Here is a 20,661-nt window from a genome sequence, read left to right as displayed (position 1 = left end):
GTGGACCATGGGAATCCCTCAGTATCCACACCACCACCGTCCCATTAACATGCAGCTGTCTCCGCTAGACACAGGAAACCTCTCTCCCCGCTCACTTACTCTAAATCTACGCTTATGCACGCTGTATCTTAGATGCATCTCCTGGTTCCCTCTCTTCCCTCCTCCCCGCCTCCTCCCCTCCATCCGGCTCGGTGATTGCAGCAGCACCTCGGTCAACAAACCATAAAGAGAACCCCAGGTAGGATCAACAGTCAATAGTGGGTGATCTGGATGCGAAATATTCACCCATGTCACTTCGCGGCTTGCGTCACCCCATCTAAAGAGATTGATTGGGCCAATGAACCTTGAAGCATTCATCATCACGCCAGCCAGCCAGCCCAGCAGTTCTAGAATTCGAAGCACCGATGTGTCTCAGATTTAAGGTATGGCATTTTAGATTTGAACATGCGGCGATCGCGGTTGACGGTGAGGGGAGGGGGTGGGGTGGTGGTGAAGAATTGATTGAAACGCTGAATTCTCCAGGTACTGGGATTCCTTTTGCTTAATGCCAGTTTCTGCTGCTGGCTGTAGTAGAGTAGCTAACGGTAACGGGTCGTTTGCCGACTCCCGACGTCCCGTGCATGTCCTGATCATTGATTGGTCTCTTTGGGTGACTTTAGCTAATAGTTACTCTACTGGCTGTATGTACATACATCACCCTCTGCTGATGGAGGTCATCTTTGATCACTCGTTAGGGGGGGATTATGGTACGAAGAGACAGGCAGGGCAGGGAACATGTTACTAACTAGAAGAAAAAGAGTACAGTACTACTACATACCACTACATGTATGTAGTACTGGGAATCTCTCATTTCATAATTCCCGGGAGCTTGGTCGTTCCCGGCTCCCCGCTCTCGGTCGCGTTCACCAGCCGGCACCCACGCTGGTTCATTTGTAACGTGTCGGCGCCCTGTGCAGGCAGGTCTCCTAGTAGTACTGACGGATATGTGGATATCCTATCCCGGCCGAGCGAGTGTTTCCAAGCACCACTCAAATGCCCCTTTTATTAAACTCCCGAACCACAACTAACCAGTTAGTCCACCCGTCTGACTGACGGGCCCCGGGAAAGGTAGTCTGACACTTGAGCATATCTACTTACTATACCACTTTACCTTTACTAATACTTTTGGATAGGTGTAACACTAGGCAGCAGCAGCAGTACTGGTATTATATGGATTACTCAAAAAATAGGAGACCGAACCAAGACAGATCACACTGGGTTCAGTTCACTTGGAAGTAGCTAAGATATGGGATGGTATTACTGAAATCGGGTTATTCCAAGTTCCGAAAAATCCCCATTACTTAGTGGGTAAATTTAGACCTACCGCGCCAAGGTAGGGTTGTCTCCTAGCAACGGTGAGCGGTTATGATTACTCAATGAGGAGTTTTATTGAGAAAAAGGTCATGTACAACCAGAGCTGTAACATGTACCTGGGCGTGGGTGTACTCTACGAGTCTGAATGACTGACTGAGTGACTTGACTGGCTGATTGACAGTCGTATGACTTTCCGTTTGATCTGATCTGACATCACACGCCCGCTCCTTTCGATGAGCTTAATTTTTTGATTCAGCTGCACGTGGTGTGGTGCCCTAAGGGGCCGTCTTGCGAATATTAAGCGAGCATTTATTTGGGTTGTGGGGGGCTCCACTGGACCAATTGATAGCCTACGAGTGATATTCCGTGACCACACGTTTCCTCCTCCTGTGTAAGGCGATAAAAGAAAGCAGCACTAGGGGAAAAGTTTCCCCAAAATAAAATTATAGCAATATTTGACTTTCAAAACATCTTCTAGAGGAAGGAAAAAAAAAAGGGGGGGCGGGTGGGTGGTTGACTTGAAAATTGTAAACTCGGAGAGACGACAAAAAATACGCTCAGTCAATGGCATTTCCAAAACCCGCCCGTATGTCGTACCATACCGGTACATGTTCGTTCTCTGGGGTAGGGTAGGCGCAACCGCTAGACATGGGTCTACCTGCATGGGACATGGATTTTCTAGAAAGAAAGAAAAAAAACACCTGTGGGTTTTCGGTGAGATATTAACCGCGGTCCAAAGAGCTTGTGAGTGGTTGATTTGTTAGGTGGCTTCTTCTTCCTCTTCTTGATCTTGTCTTGTCTTGTCTTTGCCCCCCAATTCCCCCACTCCCAGCGCAGTGCCTGCTTGGGTGCTCTATTCTAGGCTGAACTCTGGCACTGGTGTCTGAGTTTGGACCTGGAATGTTATGCCTAACAGAGCTATTGATTGTTTGTACCTGAACGGGCATGCATGTAAGTACCATCCGGTTCTATCTAGCTCTGTATCTAAACGACATATCGGGATCTTGGCTTGTGTTTTATGATCTCGGTTGGGGGAGGGGGGGCAGAAACCTGTACCTCGTACTCGACGTGGGGAAATGGATTGTGAGACATGTATTTGTTTCGCTGACGACGTAGTCTTCTGTCGGTTAGATTAGTGGGGCTAGGGTTAAGTTTCGACTCACGCATGCCAAGCGCTTCCGTCGCTTATCAGATCTTGGGTGTGGTTGTGGTGGGTGACCTTGTCAACGACGACGACCAAGCTGATCAACAGCCACAGCTCCCCCCCCCAAACGACATCCTACCTATTCGCCCTTGTCAAACTCCATAGTCCTCACAGTTCAACAGCTTCCCACAAATCCCCCTGATATTATCTCATATCGCCTACCCGCCTAAGTAACAGTTATACCTGCTGCAGCTATGTCTGGCGGTCTCGAAAAGGCTCTCTTCAACTTGAAGGTACGGACCCCCCCCCCCCCCCCCTCCAAAGCACCCACCCCATCACCTATTGCCTATAACCCATCCCCCATCTCTCATCTCCCCTCCAATACAGACTCCCCCCCCCCCCGCGCCGCTGAGCACTGACCGTTCTTCTTTCCGCACAGTTCACAGCAAAACAGCTGAACCGACAAGCAATCAAAGCCGGCAAAGATGAGAACTCCGAGAAGGCAAAAATAAAGAAGGTGCGCAACCCGCTCGCCGCCGGCTCCCGGATAACCTCGGCCCCTGCGCCTCTGAATTATACCGAAAGGGCAATCATCTGAAAAGAAAGAAAAAGAAAGAAAAAGAAATAAAGAAAATAAAGAAAAATGAAACTGACGGACAACCCGCCGCTCGCGCAAAAACTTTCTGGGTTTTTAAACAGGCAATGCAACAAGGCAACAATGACATCGCAAAGGTCTACGCACAGAACGCCGTCCGCAAGCAGAACGAACGTCTAAACCTGCTCCGACTCGCCTCCCGTATCGATGCCGTCGCCAGCAGAGTTCAGACCGCCGTCACGATGCGCCAGGTCACGGGCAGCATGGCAAACGTCGTAAAGGGCATGGACAGCGCAATGAAGACCATGAATCTCGAGAAGATATCCCTGATTATGGATAAATTTGAAAACCAGTTTGAGGATTTGGAGGTCGCTACCGGATATTATGAGAACGCAACCTCCTCCGCTACGGCGGTGGCTACGCCGCAAGAGGATGTGGATCGCCTCATGGGACAGGTCGCGGATGAAGCTGGTCTGGAGCTTAATCAGGAGTTTGCGGAGGCAACTCCTTCGCAACAAAAGATTGGACCGACCGAGCAGGAAGAGGATGGGTATGGTTACTTCTGTCTTGTAATGTTATTCTCTGTGGGTGGAGCTGATGGGAAGGTGTTACAGACTTGGCGAACGTCTAAGGGCTCTGAGGGGATAGACAACAGTGAGTGACCCGCTACAATGGTTGGTTACGCGTCTTACTCCTTGATAGAGCTAGCTTTGGACATGATCCAGATGTTAAGGATCTTTATTTCTTTGTGTTTCCTTATTTCCCCACCAGTGGTTTCGGATGCAATGATTCTTGTTTTTTTCTTTCTTTTTTTCTTTTTTCTTTTTTTCTTTTTATGTAGTCTATGACATACGAGGCGAGGTGTGAGGTGTGAGGTGCGTGGTATTGGGAGCATTAAATTTAGCAATCCTGAGCGAAGCTTAAAAAAGAATTTCAGGCATTACGATAAAACACTAGTGAATAATATATGAATCACATGGTACAGACAAGCGGTTGCGATAAGTACATGTAGGACAAGGCCTCCCCAGTCTAGAGCGCCATTTCATTCTCGGCATGAGAAGAAACTATATACTCATTCAATATAGTTATTTTTTGTAAAAAAAAAAAAAAAAAAAAAAAAATGTAGCAATTGAAAATGCCTCATCTATCTACTGTTGAAATACAATCCCATATCCCATATTCCCGATCCCGTTTCCCATTCCCCCATATTCCCATAGTTCCCATATGTCCTGACCAACCGTTGGAGTCATGTATAGCTACTAAGAAATACAATATTTCAGTGGCTTGCCTCGCTTATATAGCAGCATCCAAAAAGAAGAAAAAAGAGAGAGAGAGAGAAGTATGAGCAAAACCCGACCTGCCCAGCCGCCGCATAAGGTATAGATTCAACGTCGTCTCTTTCTCTCAAGAAAGGAAACGTCAGAGTCCAATGCTCCCGACAGGATATAAATAAGAGTATAGACAGGAAAGAAGACAGGAAAGAAGACATGAAAAATCACTTGGCAGGGGTTGTCAAAACAAAAACGAGATGAGAAAATAAAAAATAAAAAGTTTATCCGTTGTCCCGACAAAGATGAAAATAATAGAAAAAATAAATGAAAACTAAATAGGTGAGAGTAAAGGCAAACATCTGATGCCTCCCTTAATTTCCGGCTCTCTTTTGCCTGTTCATCCATGGGTATTGTATCGAACAACTAAAAATTACTCCAGGCTTGCTTGCATCTTTCTAAGGCTCGCGGTTTTGAGGAAAGTTAGGGGGATGTGATGATGAACGCTTGCGCTGATGCCCGAAATCCCGGCCAAACATGGGTATCATCTTGTCTGGTCGGTCTGAATCTTGCTCATGTTGAGGAGCACCGGGAGCGCCCGCCGACCCTATTGATCCTGTCCCTCTGTTAAGGTATGACGAGCTAAATGTGGTCGCATCCGCAGGTGCACTCATTTGAGGAATCTGAAATTCTTGCGGTGGGGCAAGAGGTGCCGTCGCGAAGCCAGACATGGTTCCAGAGTGGGGTGTCAAGGGAGGTTGTGGGTATTTAAAGTCGGATAGGGTCAACGGTGGTGGGAAGCTTGGCGGTGGTCGTGCCTGATGCCCAGACGGTGGTGCTGGTGACGGATAAGGATGAGTGTAAGGTCCTAGACAGGAAGGTTAGTTGGTCAGATCTAAGATCGATCGCATCGCAGCAGCGGTCGAGACATAACGCTTATACATACCTTGTGGCGTGTGCACATATGGACTGTGAGGCGTTTCTGGAGGAACACTTCTTGGAGGTTCGTTGAAGGGTAATCCCTGTATTGAGTATGCGCTAGGGCTCAACTGGTATTCTCCGTGATCGATAGTATTTGCCGAATAGGGCGTACTAGATCTCAATGGAGAGCTAGCAGATTCTGACATCGAACGTGGGATGTCTTGAAGCTGTAAGCGGGGCACACTGGTGCGAAAGGGATCGGTAGGCCGGGAAAATGGGTTTCCACGTTGCTGGGGGCCAAGTGGAGCTGTCATGTACCCGAGATACGACGGACGCTCCCCAGTAGAAGAGACAGGGGACAGTAGTTCACCAGAAGAAGTTGTGGGCGTAAAAGACAGCCCGGCAAAACCTGGCGTAGTTGGCGATACGACAACATCCTCTTCGCCAAGGTGTCTTCGTCGGAGGGGATCGGTCCGGCCATAGCCCATGTTTGTAGTTGGAGAATACTCTGTAGGCGAGGCAATCGGCGTCCCCATCATCCGACCTGAACCATATGTGTGCAATGTTTGGAGAATTGGGAACTCCTCTGGTAAAGCGCGCGACTTCATCATGCGCTCTCGGTCATCGCTACTCATTCGTTTCAGTTTGGCTCTCCTGAGACATGCATTAGTCACCAAATCTCGGTTGTACAAGCTTTAGACCAAGGAACAATCCTACCTGTTTTGAAACCAGACTTGTACTTGACGAGGGCTTAATCCAGGGATCTCCCTAGCCAATCGTTCCCGATGAGCTGCGTCAGGATGCGCTTGTCTGGCGAACTCACTCATGAGGAAGCGAGTTTGGTTATGTGTAAGACTTAATTTCCCCAGGTTTTGCGTCAGCCGGAATTGCGCACTTAGGGCGACTCAAAGCAGTCAAGATCAATTCTTACCGAAACCGTTTCATCTTTCTTTTTTCTTGTCGACGTTCGCTTAGAGACATATGATGTTCCCCTTGCGATCCGGAAGACTGACCAGTTATATCAACAGAATGTCTATGTTCTGAGTGTGAAGAAGGATGTGAGTGTGGACTGTCAATCATTGATCCAGCTGAGGAATGGGGAGAGCCTATATGCTCTTCATGGGACGCCGAGGTAGGCCATTCCCTGTACTCTTCGGCTTCGGATACTGGTCCCGGACTGTAGTGCTCATATACAGGTGGTAGTTGGTTGTGTGATTGATGGTGGTGGTGGTGGTGTCCGTCTTGCTCTTGGTGTAGTACGGATGAAGTATCTCTCTCCAAGCGTTGCTCCCTCCAAGGCATGTGTCCAGAGGACTGGTCTGCGCCGAACTCTGACATTTGATTAAAGCTGTGGTTTTTCGAGGTCGAAGGATTGCCCCAAACTTCTAATCCTCGATCTTCCCGGTATGGAGGGGTGTTTAGTAGTGAAGGCACTTTGACGAATCAAAAATAATGTGTCTATACAACCAACAAGATGTGGTTGCTGAGTGCTTTTTGGTAGATGTTGCTATAAGAGCGAAATTTGTAGTGATAGTAGTAGATCACTGAATAGTACTCGGGAAAAAGATGCAAATAAAATAAAGTCGATATAGCCCCAAAATTTGCAGGCAAAAAGCAATTCGTATTATAGCTGTTCCTGCGTCTCGCCAAGTCTCTGTGATCAGGCCGTATTTTCGTGCTTCGTTTCGTTAATTCCGGGAATCCGGCGTGTGTAAGTGCGTGCGTGTCAAAGAATGGCGTCGAGCCTGGTGCAAAGAATTTTTTATTGACGTAATTGAGTTGAGATCTCCGAATAATTGTGAAAGATGCAAAAATATTTGAAAGAAAAGAATGGGCAAGGTAGATCAACAATGGGCCCCGGGAGGACAGGTGAGCGAGGAGGAAGACTTGTGTGTGTGTGGCGCGGGCAAGGCACGGTATGTATAGTGACCGTTAAGCTGGACTGGACGACTAACTATGTAGCAGTACTACAGTCGGACAGGCTGCTTGTAGGGCGTGCAACGGAGTATGTAGGTAGTACCTAGAGACGCAAGAAAGAGTGACGAAGGACTGAGATCGGTGTAGCAACAAGGGGGATCAGTGTTGGTGATCTTTTTTGGGGCCAGACTGCTGGGGTAATTCGGGCAAGTAGACCGTCCACCGGCAAAAATGAGTGACAACGGTAAGTCTATATGGAGAAATGTTTGAATGAGGGAACGACCAGCGGGAGGCCAACAATAGCTTCACAGGTACTGATCCAGCAGCCGTGACCCAGCACAGAGAAGTTTAAGTAAAAAAAAAAAAGAATGGTAGGGCAACAGTATGAGGATTGTTGCAGAGGACGAGCCAATAAGAAAGAATGAAAGAGAGAAGAGAAGAGAACGAAGAGTAAAGATGATAATTCTCAAACAGAGAAGCTGGGGGGTGGTGGTTGTCAAGGTATATTATATGTAGGTAATAGTAGTAGAGGATTACTTGAAAGTCAAAGCGGAGACAGAGATACGACCCACAAACGGTTGTCAGGGAATCTATCAAGCGAAGGAGGACAGAATGGAAGAATGAACGAAGGTGGACTAGCACAACCAGAGATGCGGAATAGGCGCACGGGCTGTCGACGAATTTCTGAATCTGCAGTTGACGAGGAGTAGAACGAGGGTGGAGCGTGGGCACGGGGCCTGGTTGTGTAGCCTTTGCATGAATATAGATGGTCCGGGTTTGAGAATAAGGCGGGGCCCACGTATGAGCAGGAGGAGGAGGGTGAAAGGGTGAAGGAGGAGGAGTGATAGTGGTAGTAGAAGTAGTAGTGGAAGTAGTAGCAGAAATACTTAGTGACAGTAGTAAGAAGATAAGGATCAAGGCCAGGAGTAGGAAGCAGGAGATTCAGAAAAAATGTGGACTGCTCAGCCAACAGTGAGATTCAATAGTAGTAGCAATAGCAAAATAACCAGCAAAAGATCAAAATGAAGCAGTAGCTAACAGACAGTAGGCAATAAGTGACAGGGCAGATGAGTTGATACTGGGCGGATAGAGGAGCCACAACCAAGTGGGGACCGATTCGAGTTCCAGGAGTGGAAGTGTCTGAGGGGAGGGGGGGATGGGTAGCCCAAAGCAGTCCTTGTATTATGAGACGAGTTTTGGGTCCGGATTAGCTACCACTGCTACGGCAGAAGTGATAGATATTGCAAAATGGGACTGGCGATGGTGGTGGAGTATATGCAGGTGAAGTCGCGGAAGCGACAACTGACTATTCGTGAGGCTGCGGGGAACTGGTCTGGTCTGGTCTATCTGTCTGCACTCTTTCTTGCCTGAAATCTCTCTCGAGCTCATTTTTCTTTTCTCCCTTCTATCGGAGTACCCCCCCCCACCCCACCACTCTGGCTTCTGTCTTCTTGAAGCGCAGGATCATGCAGAATTATTTTCGGCATTGAAATGGAAAAGAACAGAAGAAAAACGTCTTCTTGCAGATCAGAACGAGAACCTGTCAAGGCTGGTGCACATGAAGTAGCAGCAGCAGTAGCTACTAGCAGCAAAAGTAGTAATAGCAGCTGACTGACCGGCTAGAGGAGGAGGACTACCATACTCGCATAGGGGAGAAAAAGCAGCAGGAGCATTAAGCAAGAATTAGAACAGTAGTAACAAGTACAGGTAAAACGGCCAAACACTAAGAAGCTAAGCAGCTACTACTATTCCCAGGACAGCCATGTGTACGGGTAAAGTGCAGACAGCAACAGCAATGCATATTACAACAGCAGTAAATAGTAGCAACAAGTATAATCAAACAAAAAATACCTTAAGGGCGGGGTGTGGGTTTAGGAATAGGATTGGAAGTGGAAAAGTGTACCGGGAGTTGTTTCAAGTTGAGTGTTGCGAGCGCTCGAGCATTCCTGTAAATATGTACCGGAGCTTTTGCAACGAGGTTCCCGAAATCTCCTCTGGACCTGATTGCAGAGCTTGGAGACAGTAACAGTAGGGCCTGAGCAGGGCTCCAGGCTCGTCAGAGCAGCAATTGCAACGGCCGATGCGGATCATGGGTGGATTTGGGCATGGATGGGCGTATGTGATCCATCCATCATCACCCATCATGGCAGGGCATGCAGCCACGCTGCTGTTAGAAGCTGCGCGCTGCTGCTGCATCCTTGAACTGGTCTGTTTTGCTTTTTCGGTTCACACACCTTATCCGCCTAGTCGCTGCGGTAGCGGTGTCGTTGTGGCACATTTTCCTTTAGCCCGTCCCTGGGTCTCCCCCATATCTGATCCCGCCATCGACGAATCCAGCTCCCAACTGCACGCAAGCGAAATGTTCCTGTCCCTAACTAGCAGGCTAGCCCAGATATATTTCTACCGAAGAGTAGAGTAGGTATCTGATCCTCCTCCCCAACCCGTTGTTTTTTTCTTTCTGTTATTTATTTATTTATTTTTCCTTTTCCTTTCCCGGCGGATAGCTTTGCCATGCCCAGCCCTTTTTCTCTGAGCTTTTTGTATTTAGTTTATTTCTCTTTTAAACAGCTAGGTAGTGAAACCTGGGGTGCCAAACACAGCACGTACGGCTCGTCCCGAAGTAATCCATTTGATAGATATGTAGTATGTACTCTAAAGTGCCAACCAAATCCTCTATTTGGTTAGCGGGCGGCCCTGTCAAAACTCTCACGCTGAGTTGCAGCTTTGGCCGATGACTCGGCGATGGCACCGCGTGGCATCGGTTTGACAGGAAATTTGACGGATTGCGATATCCCAGCCTGGTGGGGTGGAAAAACCGCTGCTCGGCGGGAAAACTGTTGAGCCTGTTTTCAACGTCTTCCGTGGGGTCCGAGGATTGAAGGCGGGGGGACGAGAAGTTGAAGGAATTCCTCATGAGCAACCTCCGAGGGACGGGACTGGATCTAGTTCGTTAGAGTTGGCCGACGCGTCTCTAGAATACCGATGAAGCACAAAAAATAAAAATAAAAAATAAAAAAATTAAAGATTAAAATAAAAAAAGAGGGGGGAAGGAATAAAAAGATGAAAAGATAAACATCTCGCCTGTGGAAGCCTGCGTCTCGTTAAATCACGAACAAAGGTACACACCCATCCATGTGCGGAGAATTGTTCGGTGAAATTGAGATCGACGGGATCTAGTGATGAACAATCCCGGGGCGAAGAACAAACAATGAGAGAAGATGAACGGAAAAAAGCTATAGAGAAAGGAATTATTATGTATGACAGCTGCATGTCTCGTGATGGATTCGCTATAATTCCCCGACGGAACCGTTTCCCTCCTTTCCCAAGCAACTTGCGTGTGTGAGCAGCAGAAGCAAGCCAGCATGTGCGTGCATCAGGCACGGACCAGTCGGATCTTGGCTAACTACAGTTGTGAAGGAGGAGCCAAGAAAAAGGAAAGAGAGACAACATGCTGCAAGTATCATATCTACATGTTGCGTACTCTTGAGTACATAGTTTTTGGAGTAACGAAATTGAGAGAAAGGAAAACCAAACCACATCGGAAAAAGGAATAAATGTACATACACACGATATGCACGAATGACAAAATAGGATCACTAGGGGGTGGGGGTGTAATTTTCGGACGTTTTTGAACGACGTCCAACAAAGTTGCCCTTGCAGGTTTCCGGTGTGCCTAGCACCGTTTTCTCCAAGAGGAGTGCAACGGTCAACCTGCAGTCTTTTGATAAGATGTAGAGTAAGAGATGCACACCACTGCACCCACTGCAGCAAACGGGCGAGCTGCGCGTCATCTAGCAGGCTGTTTGCCACACTTTGTTTCTTGCAATTGCAAGAACCCTGTCGAAACGAGATCGTTTTTCCTCTCCTCTCTCTATGTAAGTTAGCCTTCTTGGAGACCACATCGATGTAAAGTCATCTGCATACATATTTCTTTTTCTTCCTTATGCGTAATAAATCAGTTTCTTTTCTTTTTTCCCCCTCATGCTCAGCCTTAGAGTAGTTTCACTCCATCGCGAAAGAACCGATACAATCCTATCGTGCATGGACCCCAAGACTTTTCACATCCTAATTACGACATTCGACACCTGCCTGAGACTGTGTTCTAGAAGCCTTCCCCCACTAACAAGGCTTGACGAAACACTACAAGTCTGAACCACCAATCCGGAGAAGTCATTCTACGGAACAACCCTGAACTCTGAACCGTGCCTCTTGACGTGATTTGCCATCTTCACACACATGACATCTCATCCGCAAAAGGGTATATGTGGAAGCTGGTAAGTTTTGATTCGTATATTCCCTACACTGAGATGAAGCTATGTATCTAACAGCCTTATCGCGGAACTCGGGAGTCAAACCCAATCGATCGAGCTGCATGCATGAGGTTTCGGTTCTGGCGTCAAAGCGTGACAGGCCATTCACTACTGCAATGATTTGCTTTCTTCATCTATAGGCGGGGATGAAGTTGAAGCTATAGAAACAGCATGATTGATAGACAATCTCGGTCCAATCCGATACAGGGCATGCCCTCCTGCAACGTCTGTGCAGCACGGAGAATTGAAGGAGATCTTTTTTGGCCGCAAAAAAGAAATATCTCAAAACTGCTTCTAGAAGATTTCGCTAAGCTTTGGATGTCTTCTTCCATTACCTTCTCGAAGGGTCTGAGACTAGCGTTTTAGTGGGGGTGTCAAGCATAACATATAATTGGATATACGAAACAGTAACTTTTTTCTATTTGCTTAGTGATGGTAATATTTACCTCACCAGCCATCAGGTACAGTAATACGAGATCTCAATATTTATAGAGATCTTTACTATTGTTTCGGTCTGAGACGGTAATGTGATTTCCGTCACTATAATAATATCGGGGGCTCAGAACATTAGTCCTGTATTGTAGACAACATAACATGATAGGCCAGAGACCTTTCTTTAGATAAATTGGTTTCGTACATGTAGTTCTCAAGTAAACTATGTAGATTCACTACCATCTGAGTAAAACATACCTTCCATGCTTGTTGGTGTAATCAAACGACCACATTATCGTAAATGAAACGGGCGATACAGCCACTGATAAATAAGGTTCGTAATTGATGGGAATCGATTTTGTTTCATTGATCCTCACTCAGGCATTCATCACCAGCTATAGTCGTCCATGAACCAGTGGTTTCAGGCCCATTCTATGCCAGAAGTAGGATCTCTGCTGGTAATGTATTCAGTCCATCAAGTTTATTGTATGGGTTGCAGCCCACTATTCTAGCCAATAAAAGCTGTCCCTAGTGGTTAGTGGTACGGTGAGAAAGGCTATACTCTTCAGATAATCAATCATTTCCCGGTTTACTAGTAGATATAAAAATAGCGTATTCCAATCTCAACGATTTCAACATTGGAAACCTGGTATCGGGTTTATGTTTCTGCCTTGTCGTTCTTGGGGTTGATTGATTGACCTGATTGATTGCCCAACGCATGACGTCCATTGAAAACCCGGGGTACAGATGGCAGTAAGCTAGAAATCTGGTAAGAAAACCATTTCCCTGGTAAAACTAAAATAAAAAAATTAAAAACAATATAAAAAAAGGCAAGAAAAAAGAGGAACCTATAGTACTCTGCGCACGCACGTTTTGGTAATTGTATATAGGTACTATCAAGGGGGCCCTCGCCTTTCCAGCCCAGAATTCCCAGCCAGTCAGTAGGCAGGAACAGCACGCGCCCCCACCACTTAACTTCATCGAAACATATCCGATCATACACAAACGATATAGCCACCCATCCATCGGTGCCATATTTATCTATCTCTTCCCCTATGCAAAGCATATGTACGTCGACTTTGTTAGAGTAGGTTGTGTATAAAATGACCCTTCCCAGTTGGATGCCTTAGCGATAACAAGCGAGCAAATGAGCAAGTTGTGATTGCAAAATATGCATCGCATCTGCAGCCTTTGACAGAATTAAAAAGAGAGATATCATATACAGTTTGTGTCCTGCACCCCCGTATTCACTGGCTGAGACTTATCTAACACATGCGAGCGACTCGAATCCGAGACATGAACGGCAGACAGGCATACATGACGACGTATACACAGGTTAGACGCCCTTACTTGCGCCGGCATTCGGGTGAAGGTGAAGGGGGTAGGCAGGAGTCGGCCAGTGAGTGAGGCATCCATAAACCTAGCAACTAAAATCGGATAAGAAAATGAATGAGAGCTATGACAAGTGACGAGTCATTACTATCATCACGTCATACCATAATGCAAGTTCTCAGGTTAAAACAATAGAGGCCAGTTTTCCCTTAATCGAACATAGGGATGCGGATCAGAAGCACAAGTTTCTCAAATAGGCCAGATGCTCCGTCGTGGCGTGAATGTTCCTCTGGTTAAAGGAAAAGAAGAAAATAAAAAAGAAAGGCTGGATGTAACCCGCACCTGTTGTGCACAGGGCATCTCACGCCTCTAGTTCTCTAGCATCTGAAATAGTATTTATCCTCGAGTAGTGCTGCCGCTAGTAACCAGAGAAACAAGACAAGCACAATATGCCTGTCCTGTCATGTCAGTGTAAGCACCCACGTTTCTTCGACCCTGAAGAACGAAAGAGAGATCCTTCTCCCAGCTTTCCTCGACTTGCTGCAGCAGGTATTGAAATAGATGCATTCATTCGGCAGCACAAGCCTAAGCCCGGCCTCTCGTACCTGTATATATTTTTCCGGTATTGTAAAGGGCACTGGGCGGCGGCAGGGTGGCAAAGTAATATCTTTCACGTTTCCCCTTCCCGAGCTTGGAATTAGTGCAGATTAATGATATATCGGCGCTTGCATTCCACCCTGTATCAACATGCAAGCATGTCTTTCTTGAGATGGTAAAAGTGAAGATTTGACTCGGAAAAACATCATAGAGGGGAGTGTATCCACACCCCTACATACATCCCTCACACTCGGGGGGAGCCGGTAAAAGGATGAATATAAATGCGGAGAGTAGAGAAAGAGAGAGAATGCTGTTGCGCGGAGATATGTATGGGGTGGCTAAAGTGGATGCTGGCTTCGATCACGAGGGGCCCAGACTGGGAACGATCATTCCTAATCTAAAGTTATGATCCCTGCCCATCGTGCCGGCCTCATAACGGGCAAGAAAAAAGAAATTGAGGTATCAGCAGGCTTATGAGCATTTGGGGTGGGGTATTGGTAGTTCTCAGGATTGGGAAGATCAGTACAATGAATTTTTCAGTGCACATGGGAATTGGGGGTTTTCCGCAGCTATTAATCGTTGCAATTTCAGCGTAGTTTATCGGAAGTTGCATATATTGAACTTAGAATGAGGGAACGGGGTACATATTGTATGACTAGGGTCATATTGCTCCCGCGTGCGCGTAGACGCTTGATTGCGAGCAGGGATTCAGGTTCGGGGCAAAAAGATGCTCAACCTGATTTTGATTCTTTTCTTTTTCTTTTTTTTTTTTTCTTTTTTGTTTGAGGAAAACACAAGATGAACGAGACAATGAGAAGGGTCAAGGCGGTAAAGATCTCCCAGATGTGTATCTACACCTATAGATTTCATTTCGGAATGAGAAGCCGGCCCAGGTTAAACGCCACGCATGGCCTATCACTTAAAACCCTTTTGCTGCAGCCTTGAAGAAAGGTCCTGGTCGAGGGAATTCGTGTCCTCCCGGGCCTCAATCGACAGATAACCTTCTATTTGATAAAATTACCACCCCATTCTGATCCACGTAGTGTAATTAAGGACCCCAAGCCGTTGTGCTGCCTTTTTGTCGAGATGCAGAGCTTTCACGTTCACACCTGATCTCGACCTCACGACCTCCTCCAAATTGAACCGGTTCGCCTTCTTTTTCAAGTTGATGTTGTGGGCTTTTAAAGCTCAACCAAAATTTACCGTGTCAGCCACCAGTATCGCTCTCTAGTTCCTATTAGACTATGCTTGCTGATTCACCTTCGGTTTTGCTTCTTCTTTCGTCTTTTCATCCACATCAAAAAGCATTTCCAGATCATTTCTTTCCTCGTCAAATTTATCATCAAATTTGTTGAATAAATGAAAGCGGTCTCGCGATGCAATACGCAAAGCCTTCCACGTTTTCGTGAATTTTGCGTTTTGGGCTTCTTCGATATCCTGTGGAAAAAATGAGTCTTTGATATCTTCCTGAGCCTGTTGGACACCTGCTCGGAAAGACTCGGGTGTAGGGATACGATGTCTGGCGTGCCAATTAGTAAAAAAAAAAAAAAAAAAAAACGTGTCTGATGTAAAAGTAAGTATGGGATCAGGCAGTAGTGTACCTCTCCTCGTCAGTTAATCCCTCCATTCCCGATGCGTCCCCAGTCCCCTGCCAGAGTCTACTCAGAGTTGGTGTTCCCATGACATAGCGAAAAGGAGCCTCCGAGATGCACTGTTTTTCAGCCTTGAGCTTTGCATCTTCAAATTCTTCCTCGGCTAGAGGGAGCATATCAAATGGCTGGCAACTCTCCGCTTTCCACCGCACCCAGTTTTGTTCTCTAGTGAGAACGGTATTGATAAGACGCATAAAGAGTCTACCAGACTGATTGGGCTGCAGGCTATTAGATATTTGGGTGCGGGTGCTGATAGCCCATTGCTCCTATGTGGTGTCGAGATTAGCTTCTTAAGGAACATATCACATCGGCGGTACGTTGATCCGCCGGCTAAAGATGCTGTTGGCAGGTTGTAGAGAATCTCACATCTTCAGGGCTCAGTGTGTAGGAATATTGAACTGCTCTGTTGGGTGTCTTGATATCCTTCCACTTGTCTTTTGCCCCAGGTGTAAGGCTTAATAAGAAGTCAATCAGAACCATTGCCTGTACGAGCACATGCCTTCTGAATGTTAAGTCGCTGATCTATGATTTATATGCATCTTAGCCTCAATTATTCACAATACTAAACAAAATCAAGATGTGTGAAGGGATGAATTTACCTCAAGCTCAAATAATTCTCGACTAGTCAGATATTTAGGGTTAAACCCTTCTCCATGTGAATCGTCCTCTTCGTCATCTCTTTTCCTTTTCTCTCCAGTAACTACTAGACTAGCTTTCTTGTCATCTGACCGCTTACTGTTGCTTGCTTGATTGTCTTTTTTATCTCCTATGCCGCTACTTTTGATGGCTTCCTCATCTGCTATTTGAAATCTCGCCATTGTTGCGGCAAGTCCTTTTTTAAAAGATTCTAAAGATTCTGGGGCCTGTAATAGCCGTTGCGGATCTGCAAAATCGCGTTGCAGGGACCAGAAAATGGGATATAGCGCACTAGTACTTAGGACCTCGGAGGGGGTTTTCGGCTCCTGCCCAGCAGTAAAAGAGACCGTTTTGGCACCCTTTGTGCCGTCGTCGCTTTTTACGTCCCCCTCAGGAATAGCAGTCGATATTGATTCTTCAGTTTTTACTTCCTCCTCCTTCGTATCAACTTCCATTTCCACGTCTAGGACGGGCTCCAGGGGAGGAGTGTCATCATACACAGTCACATTTTGAGTGTTGAATTCTCCCCTCAGATTGACCCCCGATTTTTCACCGATAGGAAAGCTCTTACTTAGGAAGATCAATATTCGCCCACAGAAAATAGTGTCTTCTGTTTTCGATAACCTCCGGAGTAATTCGTTGAGTAAACGCAACAAAATAAGACCTTTACCTTTACTCCCTTCGATACCTGCCGTCACCCGTTCGATCCGGGACTCAAGATATTGGAATAGTAGCTCGCAGGACGGGATTGTTTGAGAGTCGAAGAGTTCCTCAATTAAGGCAAGAGGCAAACCGGGTTCGGAGATTTCTGTGTGGCTTGTGTAAGATAAAGTGTATATAGAAATCGAGTAAGAGAATGGTATACCAAGCTCCGCAAACACCAAGGCTAAATCTAGTAGATTTCCGAACGCGATCAATGTTTCGTTACTAACAGAGGTGTCTTTTGTCTAAACTTCGTTAGCGATTTTGATTTGATAGCTCTGCAGCGCACACGTACAGCAAGCTCATATAATATGGTTTTACACGCTATTTCAAGCGATGATTTATAGAGCTCATCGACGGGTTGTGTTGCAGGTTTGATTTGACCCAAGAGCTCGGCATCGAAATCCAACTCGCCCAGTGGGGGTTCAAGAGAGCTCTTTTCGATTGTCGAAAGAATTTGCTTCAGGCATGATACAAAAGAATCAACACCTCCTAAGGCAGAAGTGCCACTAGCCAGAAGAGCTGGCGACATGGTGTGACTGAACGGTAAAAAAACAGCGGAGGTACTTGAAAGCAGAAACAAAAGGGAGAAGACTTGAGAGGATGTTTAGACAGGGTTTGCGTGTAGTTCATTCACGCGTTAGGTTACCCGTCGCTTTGGTTAGTGGACCGAAACGCCAAGGGCTATTTACATTATGTGTTACCCTGCTCAGATTCTCATGACAAATCTCTCCCTGCTCTTTTGCCCCCCTGATTATCAAGTGCAATTTGTTTGTCCTACAGGAGGAGTCAGGCAGAGGCACAAGTAGGTCTGGGCACGAGCACCGTGGAAAAGGTGCGCACTGTGCGATTAAATTAATCTGATAAACAAACCCCGGTCTTACTCGTCCTTATCCTTCTCCCCTCCTCTCGGCTTCTTCGGAACCTATTATTCGCCAGGGCGGCTTCACGAACCGTCTTCCATCCACCCCAGATGTTTATGACGGTATTTATCAGAGATCACCAATTAAAACTGACCAGGAACGCTTAATAAATTCTACCGATATTGGAGGAGGGGTGCCTTCCAACCGGAGGGAGCATCATCACCAGGATAGCTAAGCTTTCTGGAAAAACGTGTAGCCTTATGTAAAATTAATTCTTATCCATGAGTTAGATGGCCATATTATTATCTTTGCACCACCACCATCTTCGGTCTCGATTTCTGGAGATGGTGGGGGTTTTGGCTTATTGACAGCGGCTATTGGGGGCCATTAAGGAAGTCGTCATCTTATGTCTTGACGCGGCAAAGCTGTCCCTTGCAACCTGACCTCATTACGGAGTAATAGTAACCGAGTTTGTACTATGAAGGAGCACCAAGGCTCGAAATGTTTACCTCCTACATGTGATCAGTCAAGAGGAGTAGCGAGATCACAAGTTATCACTCGCTTATCCAATACTATCCCCGCACTCTAAGCATGCAAATGTACCCGCATGTATCAAACCGCCGAAAGAAACAAACGATCTTTCCAGATCCCCAACCTAGAATCTTAACTTATGTTAATTTAATCGATATTTAGTATCTCGAGAATCAAATTAACCTATACAGGGTTACAACTTTAGTGAGAGAAATCGAGTGATATCTGTGACTTTGGCGACTCCCCGGACTACATATACAGTGGTAGGTAATAATTGATGGAACACACTAGTGATACTTGTTTTGGTAAAACGCCACCAACATTTAGTGTTTGTACTCTCAGGGCGTTCTACCACTTATTACCTGTCGCTGTACATGTTGTCTAATTATAAGTATATCCCCAGCCAGCGCAAACCCGGGAACTCAGTCGATAATCTAGCCTACTTAATATCAACACATACTTCTAGAGCAACGAAACTATAGCTATTCCCTTAGGGCCAGGGGTAGACCGGCTTCAGGCGGAGATAGTCTTTGTTTCGGTTATTTGAGTCGCGGCGAGAAGCTTAGGTATTGAATTCCCAGTTTCTACTAGAACGAGGTGTGGATTTCAGGCTCCGGGTGCCATATATATGTAATTGTAAGTTACATGTAGTGCCAAGACTTATTGATTTCTTGTATAATGCATTAATTGATGCCCAAATTATTTTCCTGAACGAAGTGTGTAGAATCAAAAGAGCTAGAGATAAGCTTAATTATATCCCTCTTCAATTGACTAGGTCATGCCCAAACATTAGGACGAAGATTAAACCATAAACGTCCTACATGATCGATAATGTTATCAGCTATATATTCCTATACTTCATTTGACCAATGGTAGAGAGCCGGATCGGGATCCACTGCATGCATCTGATATGATGCTCATAGAGTTTACAATTAGTTCTTCTGATTCGTTCCTTCAAAGGGCATTGAAACAAAGGTCACCGGCAATAACTTTCCTTGCGTCAATGTATATATGCATATAGCTTGAAGATCTGGATATATGTTGATCTATGCAGAAACGTCTACCTTGGTTTAACTTAAAGGAAAAAAATGAAGTCATTTCTCTAAGATATGGTAACGATATTTATAATTAATGGAAAGATAGAACCCCATCGGCTAAATCTGGCTGCAAGTTCTTTTGGGTCCAGCTATAAGCCATGGTAATTTGTTTGGCCGACGAAAGGGGCTTGAAGATATATGATTGATATCGGGTCGGGGTAGATATATATATGACCAATGGTATCCTTAAATCGTTAGATCAATGTGTAACGAGGTACTCAACCCCTTTACAGTAATACATATAACCCATAATAATATCCACAGATCCAACTATTTCAGAGTTGATTTCATTACGTTTTTGGAGATATATAGTTTTAGTGACTCTGGTTTCAAAATTTGGCTTGACGATTTAAGGGATACCCCTAGGTCAAAATAAGAGCATTTTATGCCTGTTTACATCTAAAGGAGTATTTCAAAGAGAGATTTTGAATATATTAGTACGAGTATAATTGTTAATTCATCAGAAGGTGAATTGGTTAGGAAAACTTCGAAAGTTAAAGGAGATCTAGATATATTAGAGAAACCCACGCTGGGATCTCTAGGAGCCGTAGAAATGTGTACCTGAAAATATTAAATAATATTCAGTAAAGTCGTCGGTAAAGTCGTTTTTCGAGCTTGGATTTACGTGGGTAATGTCAATATTTTGGTAGAGGGAATGTCATTTTAAGGGAAATCAGACGACTTTACTGATGCCTTTACCTGTCACGCTTCTGTCACATTTTGAGCGTATACACATGGGGGGATAAGCTTTGGCCACCGGTGATGCTTCACATGATTGACGAAGGCCATCGGCAATGAAACGAATCATCACCGAGCATCCTACTATTATACCAGGAGCATTAAGCAAGAATTGCCTGCATGTATATGCCAAACAATGGATCCACCAAAATGAAATTGTATTCCCCAACTGTTGCAAGCCCATTGATGTCAGATACCATTTGATGACCCTGCCGAAATATTTGTTTTAGTACTCAACTATCTTGAGATCTAGAGGGGGGGCTTCATTGGAAAACATTGATTTTCCGGTGGAAAGCAGAAAACGCCGGAAACAGTCAGTAAATTCGTATTTTATTGCCTTTAACATGCCTTTAACACGCCCTTAACATGCCTTTAACGAGGAATGCCGCCAGTAAAGTCGTATCTTATTGCCTTTAACAGGTAAATGCATCAGTAAAGGTGTTGGTAAAGTGTCGGTAATGGGACAGGAATGCCTTTGACACAGAGTAGGTCGGTTATTGCATCAAATAATGTGTATCTCGCAACTTTTTTGTCAAAATTGATGCATTTCCACGGCTACTAGAGGATGAGCAT

General features: G+C 45.6%; 3 protein-coding genes across 3 annotated transcripts; 1 reads left to right on the top strand and 2 right to left on the bottom strand.

Annotated features, from left to right (window-relative positions):
- Nucleotides 1–2,751: 2,751 nt before the first annotated feature.
- On the top strand, nucleotides 2,752–4,063 carry LAJ45_01995 (uncharacterized protein; the record flags this gene model as incomplete). Its single annotated transcript, XM_046111587.1, has 7 exons — nucleotides 2,752–2,790; nucleotides 2,937–3,014; nucleotides 3,197–3,563; nucleotides 3,614–3,642; nucleotides 3,707–3,746; nucleotides 3,795–3,819; nucleotides 3,997–4,063. The coding sequence occupies 7 exons, from the start codon at nucleotides 2,752–2,754 to the stop codon at nucleotides 4,061–4,063; spliced, it is 645 nt and encodes a 214-aa protein (XP_045975531.1).
- A 755-nt stretch (nucleotides 4,064–4,818) lies between these two features.
- Nucleotides 4,819–6,226, bottom strand: LAJ45_01994 (uncharacterized protein; the record flags this gene model as incomplete). The annotated part of the gene is made up of 4 exons (XM_046111586.1): nucleotides 4,819–5,228; nucleotides 5,307–5,935; nucleotides 5,999–6,136; nucleotides 6,213–6,226. 4 exons carry the CDS (start codon nucleotides 6,224–6,226, stop codon nucleotides 4,819–4,821), a joined length of 1,191 nt encoding a protein of 396 aa, XP_045975530.1.
- Nucleotides 6,227–15,029: 8,803 nt separating this feature from the next.
- LAJ45_01993 (uncharacterized protein) lies at nucleotides 15,030–17,391 on the bottom strand (the record flags this gene model as incomplete). Its single annotated transcript, XM_046111585.1, has 7 exons — nucleotides 15,030–15,047; nucleotides 15,130–15,388; nucleotides 15,471–15,787; nucleotides 15,888–16,043; nucleotides 16,121–16,965; nucleotides 17,023–17,104; nucleotides 17,155–17,391. 7 exons carry the CDS (start codon nucleotides 17,389–17,391, stop codon nucleotides 15,030–15,032), a joined length of 1,914 nt encoding a protein of 637 aa, XP_045975529.1.
- Between the last annotated feature and the right edge of the window lie 3,270 nt (nucleotides 17,392–20,661).

Source organism: Morchella importuna (genome assembly GCF_003444635.1).
Source record: "Morchella importuna strain M04M26 chromosome Unknown Morimp01GS003, whole genome shotgun sequence".
NCBI lineage: Eukaryota > Fungi > Ascomycota > Pezizomycetes > Pezizales > Morchellaceae > Morchella > Morchella importuna.
This window is presented reverse-complemented; position numbering and strand designations above follow the sequence as displayed.